Raw genomic sequence first — 10,266 nt, forward strand, 5'->3', positions numbered from 1 at the left:
ACGTCATCTCTGTCGCCAGTGCTATTACGTCATAGATCCCCCCCCCCGCCAGATTCCTTCGGAGGCCACCACAACGAACATCACCAACAGTAACAACGACTCTAACTTTCATGTGTTAATGAGGGTGCCTCTAAGTTGTCGCACAATCTGCACGAAATGGCAGCCACATCGTCCTTGGTTTAACGTCTAGGTTTAACATGGTACTCCTAGATACACAATGACAGGATAAGGGTGACCTATCATGTCGTTGGTCATATGTATGTTCAGTCAGAGCAGACCTGCGTCACCACCACCACCACCAACATCAACAACAACACTAACTTTCACTTGTTAACGAGGAAGCCTCTACGTGGTCGAACAATCTGCGCGAAATCGCAACCAGATCACCATAACGTCTAGGGTTAACACTACTCCTAGATACACAATGACTGGATAAGGGTGACTGATCATGTTTTTGGTCGTAGGTGTTCTCAGACAAGGCAGACCTGGGGCCAAACAACAACAACAACAATTAATTACAGCACTATGTTTTATATCAGCTTCCAATTTATCAACACCATGACCACCACTTTTGAAACTACTAAAGGGGCGAGGACGCGGTGTACTTCGAGCGCCGTTTTTATGGAAGGGCGGCATTTTAGGGTCTGCTGTAAAAGCATATATAGGTTGAAGGGTTACTCTGAGTAACACACACTCTAGTCATACCACTGGCAAAAGCAAACTACACCATCACCAACATAAGTTTATAAAACTCTCTCCGCACTGAAATCGCTTTTAACACCGCGAAAGACCCTCCACCGCCACATCTAGAAATAGGGACACGATATGGAGAAACACCACAGCATCATCACCAGCAGCAACAGGACACCATCGCCTGAAGCCTCGAAGCTACCATCACTTCTCTGTTGTTGTAGTTTGTTAATGAATCAGCGAGGTTTTCCCCATTACAACCGGCTGGCGGACTTCCTATTGCGATCGATATAGATCGCGCTAGATTTATACAGATACTATCACTGCACTAACCCACGCCTTTCTCGTAGTAGAAGATATCTTATACGTAGGAAAAAACTCACTTCAACCAGATGTTTTGTACACTGCAGCCAACTGCTCAATATACACACACATACACACACGTTTATATATTTCATAAATGTATATGTGTGCGCGTACGTGTGTTTACATGCGCATTTAAGAATTCTTTGACGATTTTGTCGATTTGTTTTTGTAGTTAGTTTGTGGCTTGTGCAGTCACTACCACTACGACTGATATTATTTGTGTAACAGTCGCGCCAATTTCTAACAAAGGGATTCCCAAACATGTACAGATAATAATAGACGAGGGAACCTGCGGTGCGGAAGGGCGCTTGAGATTTATAGAAATCGCTTTGATTTTTCAACTAATCACTGCTAACAACACGCAACTTTCGGGTGTATAAAATGCGTAGAGAACCTTCTATCTCTTTCTCTTAATGAACATAATGTTGCAGACATGCTGACAATCAAAAGCATATTTTGTGCAAAGCGGTCGTGCCGCCCTAAAACTGTACCTAGAATTAAAATTAATTGCAAGAAAGAGGCAAACTTCTCCACGGCGTTAAAAATGTAACATCAAATTAGATTAATATCTTAGAAATACTGTACGGTGAATGAACAGACAATCAGTTAGCAAGATCCAGTAGCTGTGTGGCATTTTATCATATTAACCCCGGAAGGATCAAAGGATGATTTAATTGGCTACTTGGGGATTAAAAAGCACTGCTTTTTGTTTATGTCATTTAACTTAGCAACTCGACAAATGAAGGCCAACAAGACAAGTACCAGAGTAAAACTAACTATTGGAATTGATGTGATCGATTAAAACCTTTCAAAGAATTGCTCCATTTTGGTCGCAGTCCAGTGACTGGGACGAGAGAAACAGTAAAAGAAGTATGAGTGTGTGCATATGCATATGGGCGTGCGCATTATACATATGTATATATATACACGCATATACCTATATATACTTATATACCTTTATGCACATACATACATATATATATATATATATATATATATATCCGATCGCCGGATAACGTCAGAGTATAGAAAAACTTTATATATCTTTAATCGAAGATGTCTATCGGTGCGATGTATTAGTAGTGTAATCTCTTGTTATGATTTTGACGGCAATGAATGTGCACAGACATGTGCATCTGCAGAAGCAAAGATGCGTACAGTTGACTATATGAATGAAGAGGAGTGTTGGATAAGATATTGAAGGCAACAGTAGTATGTAGTAGTAACCGACAGCAACTATCAGATCACAAAAATAGACGGCGGTAAAAGCACGAACAACCTGTTACGTATCCAGTTGACAGAGCGCTATACAACAGCACCAACAATAACCACGGAAGTATATACATACATACATATATATATATATATATATATATATATATATATATATATATATATATATATATATATATATATATATATATATATATATATATATATATATATATGCATTCGCATGACAATAAATTTAGAAAATAAATCATTCGTAATGTCCTGCCATTTTCCCTTGAATTGTGGCGGTCTCTTGAAACATCGCTCTAGTTTTTAGAATCCGATGATTGATTGCTTTTTGAAAGATCTCTAATAAGAATCAATGAACAATGACGTGCTAAATAATATATTTAGCATTCACATATATGTATACACACATATACACATACGTGCATCCATAGATCCATATATATATATATATATATATATATATATATATATATGAATATGTATACATATATATGTACACATGAGCTCTTACATATATATATATATATATATATATATATATATATAGAGAGAGAGAGAGAGAGAGAGAGAGAGATCGGTAAATCCATGAATAAAAAATAGAATAATAAAACAAAAGTAAATGTCAATTGGACGTGCAGCTTGAATGTATTAGATTGACGCTCAGTAGATGTTTTAGATGTAAAAATGACGTTTCGAGCATGGCTCTTCGTCAGGTCGAGGACAAAGTCCAGAAAAGAGGAAAGGGAGGAAGAAGCCGATAGTCTGAGATAAAGCACATTTACACACACATACAACAAATTCATACAGGCCCTTATTTTACCGATATATTTATTTCTTTTAATTTTTCAATGTATTATTCTAAATGTAATTTTTCATCGTTGCAGAAACCGAATGGGAAAACACCGTATCAGTGTTATTGGACGGAGAAGAATCCACCATGGAATTCACGGATGGTTTTGATGAGGATTACTTAGAGAACATGAACTTCGATGGTTATTTGGTTGTGTATTCCATAACTGACCGCTCCTCGTACAAATCCGCCATTGATATCCTTCACATGCTCAGACAAGACATGGGTAGTGACCGGGCAGTTATTTTGGTTGCCAATAAAATTGACCTAGTCAGGAAACGGGAAGTCAGTAGTGATGGTAAGTTATGAAATTATTATCTTTCGTTTTGTAATCGTAAATGTTAATGAGATAATAATAATAATAATAATAATAATAATAATAATAACTTTAAATTTCGGCACAAGGCCAGCAATTTTGGGGGTGGGCCAAGTCGATTACATCGATCCCAGTCTTCAATTACTACTTATTTTAATGATCCCGAGTGTATAAAAGAGAAAGTTGACCTCGGCGGTAATTGAACTAAGAATGTAAAGAACAATGAAATATTGCTAAGCCTTTTGCTCGGCGTGTTGACGATTCTACCAGCTTGCCGCTTCCAAAAAAAATGAATGATAATTATTATAATTTCTTTAATGATTTTAAATGGAGAACGCGTAAATATGTATTTTTTATTTCCAAATTTAGATTTTGCTATGAGAGATCTTTACTAGGGTTTAGCATCTTAGGTATCATGAGGAGATCTGAGGAATTTGACTCTAAAAAAGAATACAGGAAGCATGTCTCTAAGGAAATATCTTAGTGTAAATCTTCCTCTTTAAAGATTGAATTTATCATCCCCACCTGTCTGTTGTTACGGAAAAGCAGTGTCTCCTTACATTCTCGAATTAGTTTGTATTCTGAAGGGACTGAAAATAAATACCTTTTCAAATTACTACTAAAATACTTCGCTCCAAATCATAAATACCATAAACTACTTTGAAAAACCATAAAAGATGTATGAGTCAACCACACACTATTTTGCATCAACGCCTGCAAATTTACATGCACGAGACTTCGCACCCTTACTAAATATATGGTTTGTGCGTTCATACAGCTGTAGAAGTTTGTATGGTTGAAAGGCATCTGGGAATATATTATAAGGGCTCATTGTAAATATATTATAACCATTTTATATGGGTTGCATTTAATAGAATTTATCTCAAGGCTTATGTCTCAAAATTTATTTATGCTAATGGATGACATTAATTGTTAGGCTTAAATTTTTGAACGTTTTGATCGTGTCATTCTAAACTTAGCTATTTGGTGGCCATCTTTATACCAGAATTGGATTAATCCGTCATCTCTGTAAATCTCTAGCTTTACTTCGCTAGATTTTGTTCTGAGAGAGAGAGAGAGGGGGGGGGGAGTAGTATGTATATTATTATTAATCTGTTTCATCTCCGTAAAAATCTATCATGGGTATATCTAATAGGTTTATTCAACTACATTTGACTCACAAAGGGTCTTTAAAAAAAGAGGGACTTTCTACCATGTTTGAATCACGCCAATGCCCAAGTCTACCACGGAAACCTAATGATTTTTTTTGAAGAGATTTAAATATTGAAGCTTAATTTTATACAAGGTCAAACTGTGTACATATGCAGTTGCGATTATCTTTTCTTGTTCAACAACTTTAATACCCAGAGAAGATTTGTATACATAAACACACACAAGCACTCACACACACGCACACACGTGCACATACTCGCACAGACATACACACATACATTACACTCTCAATCTTCATGGAGGTAGTAGGTGGCGCTGATTGTCTGTGCAGTGTTTGGTGATTCAATGATTCATAGTTGAATGCTGAAGAGAGCAAAGTCATGCCACGTAACAGCCTCCTGCTTGAAAGATTAAAAATAGCTTTTATAGAGAATAAAGTTCTATAGTAAAGAGTTAGAAGCGAACAACTCTGGCAACAGACACCCTAATGGCGTGGTTGGGTGACAGCAAGAGTAGGATTTCTTGGAAAGTAATCGACCGACCACTCACAGCGAAGTACTGTTGAGCCAGCGAGGATTCAAGACATGACTAAAGATAGACTCAACTTTCAAAAACCGTTCTTTATCACGTTATTGCACACATCGCATTCATACATTACATATTTACATTAATATATATATATATATATATATATATATATATATATATATATATATATATATATATATATATATATATACATACATATATATAATATATATAATATATATAAGCATATATGTGTGTGTGTTTATGCATGTATATGTGTATGTATATATATATATATAAGAATAATTTTACACACATAACACCTGTCTACATACACGCAAGCATGCATACATATATACATATATACTTACTAACATGTATGCTACGCTCATACATGTTAGTAAGTACTTCTAAAGATACATGCTGAAAAATATACACACTTTCGTGCATACATATATAAACATACATACATACATGTACACACATAGATACGTGCTTACATACACAAAACACCCATGCTTACACACATACATTCATACACACACTTGCACATACAGGTGTAGATATATTCCTAGAATGTAATCCATGTTGTCAGTTCACATAGTTGTTGCCTGAGTAGAAGATAAAAATAGAAAGATGATGAGAGAAGTGGGGAGGAACGTGTGTGTGTGGGGGAGAAACCATTATCAACAAATAAAATACAGATGAATATGTGTTCATGGCGCTTCAGGTATTTACTACAAGTGTGTTTACCATGACTTTTTCTTTTTACGTTGGCAATAACTTTGTCTATTTTTTTTTTGTAGTAATTCTATATTATGTTATAACATTTATCATCACCACAACCTTCAGCTTCATGCATATTGACGTTGTTGTTGTTGCTGTGATTATTATTATTATTAAAATTGTAGTAGTAGTATGAAGACAGAATCGTTAGTGCGCCGTGCAAAATTCTTAGCGGTGTGTCGTCTGTCTTTACGTTCTGAGTTCAAGCGCCGCCGCTGTCGTTTTTGCTTTACATCCTTTCAGAGTCGATAAAATAAGTACCAGTTGAGCCCTAGTTCGATATATCACTCCCGAAATTGCTGACATTGTGCCGAAATTTGAAACTGTTATAAATTTTTTCGTCTTAATTTTTAATTATTATTTTCGTCTTAGCTTTAAAAAAGTTACTTATAATTTCTAATTCACAAAATTTCCTTCAAACATATGTAAAACATACATATTTTATAAAAAATTCCTATTCTTCTCTTTGTCATTGCAGAAGCACGAAGCATAGCTGTGAACTACGACTGCAAATATGTCGAAACATCTGCAGCGTTGAACCATCAAATTGACGACCTTTTGGTCGGCGGTCTAAGTCAAATACGACTGAAATTAAACATTCACGTTCAAGATAACAGCCAAACACTCACCAACAAAAAGAACAAAAACAGGCGAACGAAGACCAGGCGCTCCCTGATCAGCAAGATTTTCAAAAAAAACTCCAGGAAAGTCAAGTCTTGTGATAACCTGTTTGATCTATGAACACTTCCAGCTTTTTTTTTCTTTCCCAAATGTTCCTTTGTGGCAGAAGCTTCAATGCAAATGACATTCTCTACATAAAATCTCATTGACATTATATAAATACATATAAAATCACATCATTTCGCGACCTTATGTTACTCATCGTAAAAAACATGTTAAAATGACCTCTGTTTTGTTTTGTTCAACATTAATCATCATTATATAAGCTGGACTGCTTCGGTTTGAAGGATCCAAGCTAAATTATTTATTAATAGTATGAATAACGTTGGTCAAGTTGTCAGATTATCAATTTGTCGATCTTGGTGTCAAGGGAAATATGAAATAAAGCGTAAAAATACACAGCTGTAATCAAATCCAAAGGAGTTGACGAGCTGTATTACAAATCTAAGTGGCAGCAACATGGGACTTTGTGAAGAACACAAAGGTTCCTGATACACGTACATACCTAAATATATACACTTACACACACACGCATATATAGCAATGTGGTGTATTCATTTCTGATTTATAAAGAATTGAAAACATCTAATGTTTAAGAAACTTAAAGTAATTGCTTCATTTAATTTTTTTTTGATAAGATGTATATATATATACGTACGTACATACACACACACACATACATACACACATACACACACACACATATATATCGTACACTAAATTCATTTTTTTAAACCACGAGGCACCAAACCTGGTATTGGGTGTATTTTGTATTTTCACACCCAAGCCTAAATCTGTATGTGTGAATGCGTTTATCTTTACTCAGACCCCAATTTTATTTATGCACTTAGCATCTAAGTTTTTTGAAAACACCCAAATCTTATTAGCAAGACAATCAAGCATCTTTTCATCACATTAAACCATCAAAATATAATTTTTGTTTTAAATATTGAATATCATCACAAAAGCCGGAAATATGAGAACCAAGGCTTTGGAAATTCATATTCAAAATTTAAATATATCATATTTTTTAATACAAAAGTCTCAGATTGGTTGAATGGCAAGCGTACATGAACATAGAATGTTTATATATATATATATGCGTGTCTGTATATGTGTGTATACATATGTTTACATACATATATGCATGTCTATATATGTACGTATATGCATGTGTGTATGTTTGTGTCTAATATATATATACATGTATATCAATATATATATGCACACAAACACACACTCACACATATATGTATTAAAATATATGTATATATGTATGTATATATATACTTATATATACTTATATCCATATATGTAAATATATACTAAGTTGCTACAGTATACGTACCTATATATAAAAATAGAGATACGTAATATATATATTTTTATATATGTATGCAACATATGTATAAATATGTAACTTTGCGTACATATGCATACGTATATTTATATACTTACGCAAGCATGTATATATTACATGTATGTATATATATATATATGTATATATATATATATATATATATACATACGTATATACATACACATATATATATATGTATATATATATATGTATATGTATATGAATTGCTTTGGACACTTAAACAAGTAGAGTGATCCCGGTTCAGAAGTAAACCACATCTGAAGAAAATCATTTCAACCACATTATGCGGCATTGAGAGATTTTGAAATTGCCAGTAACGTGAGCTGACAATTATGTATTTGTGTGTATATATATATATATATATATATATATATATATATATATATATATATATATATATATATTGTATGAAATATTTCCTGTTAAGGAAAACCGAAACCAATATTGCTGCCTTAAGATGGCGAAATGTGACTGGTGATTGATGTAAATGGTTCATTTGTTTTGCTTCATTTTTCCAATTTGTTTTTTGAAACCAGTTCATCTTATTTTAACTGAAGCATACCTCTTTGTGCCTCAAGTTCAGATGTACTACATTTTATTGCTAAGCTGTTAATTTTATGCAGCAGTGTGAATTAAAATAAAATGCAGTACAATCCCCGTAAGCTTGACCCGTAGAATATGTTTAGCTGATTTGCACTCAGTTAAGAATGGAGAGCAAAGAAGTTTCTTCCGTATATAGATAATAATCACCTAAACTATTAACCCAACCTGATAATCTTTCGATGCCGTCGAAACATGTCATATAAGTTCAAGGATTTACATTTATACGTCGATATTAACTTACTGCTATCATAACCATCAGAACAATCCTCATTACGATGTATATACGCATGCATACACACACACGTATATATCTACAAATACACACATATATATTTATACACACACACACACACACACACACACACACACATACATACATATTTATATATATAATATTGTTCATTTAAAGGATTTAATAATTACCATAATATTCATAAATATAACCATGCTAACGCAATAAAAACTTTCATTTCCCTCCCCAACCGAGACAGAAAATATATCAAGCTTTATGACTTAAAAAAAAAAAGAGAAAAAAAGCATTCGTCATTCTCGTGACGTACGGAAGATAGTATTACTATACTGAGAAAATAGATAACAGGAGGCCTTTATCCATATTCATATCCTTTAATAATTTTGCCTTTTGCCGAAGAAATAAAGAAATTGATATTATTCCATAATTTTCATTCTCACTTTACAATTACTTTTTAATTACGACGTCAGTAACAACCGAAACATTAGATTTTCATCATGTGATTTGCATAACGCATCAGTTAGGTGTTTCGGTTTTCAAAAGCGTGTATTACAGAATGCGAAGAAGAAAAATTGAATAAATTCTATAGGAAGTTACACGTAAAAATATACTTGCAAAATTATTATTGAAACCTTATACTGCACTTCTCCAAGCAATTATTATTGAGAATGAATATCCACATATACACATACATACGTATATATATGCGTCTTTGTGTGTTTCTATATATATACATACATATATATATATATATATATATATATATATATATCTATATGTACTCAGACACACACACATATATACATATATTCATGTATGAATATATATATATATATATATATATATATATATATATATATATATATATATATATATATATATATATATATATATATATATATATATATATATATGTATGTATGTATGTATGTATGTGTGTATACAAATCTTTCGAGTAGGTACATTAGTGTTTTATTATAAAATATAAAACAATAAAGATTAAAAAAAAACAACTTCCGGTTGTATCCATTTCATTGTATAAATACTGATAATGAACTCACCAAGTGTAAAGGTATGAAAGCCATATCTTCCCAATTTCCATGCCCATGTATATTTGTCTTATTCGTGCCTAGTGAAAGTTTTTAAAAAAAGTAAAAAGTAAAATTAAAATCTGCATTTATTATTATCATACATCTCAGAAAAAAATTACATCACATATATATATATATATATATATATATATATATATATATATATATATATATATATATATATATATGTATGTATATATATGTATGTATATATCCATTTCATGATATCAAATTCTATACTATCCAAATGAAAAGAAATCATACCTCTTTTGTATTTGAAGAAGCAAATCGTTGTGAAGGGCTGTGACA

The 10,266-nt window shown here is 32.8% G+C and overlaps 1 protein-coding gene across 1 annotated transcript in view; it reads left to right on the forward strand.

The window, feature by feature from the left end:
- LOC106875455 (GTP-binding protein RAD) overlaps window positions 1–7,561 on the forward strand; it is a 9,996-nt gene extending 2,435 nt beyond the window's left edge. The window contains exons 2-3 of the mRNA XM_089338405.1: window positions 3,183–3,446; window positions 6,430–7,561. Coding sequence (XP_089194531.1) covers window positions 3,183–3,446; window positions 6,430–6,692 — 527 coding nt within the window. The 3' untranslated portion in view covers window positions 6,693–7,561. The remainder of the gene's footprint in view (window positions 1–3,182; window positions 3,447–6,429) is intronic.
- The last annotated feature ends 2,705 nt before the right edge of the window (window positions 7,562–10,266 follow it).

This window comes from Octopus bimaculoides, chromosome 20 (assembly GCF_046866305.1).
Source record: "Octopus bimaculoides isolate indiv1 chromosome 20, ASM4686630v1, whole genome shotgun sequence".
In the NCBI taxonomy this organism is placed as follows: Eukaryota; Metazoa; Mollusca; class Cephalopoda; order Octopoda; family Octopodidae; genus Octopus; species Octopus bimaculoides.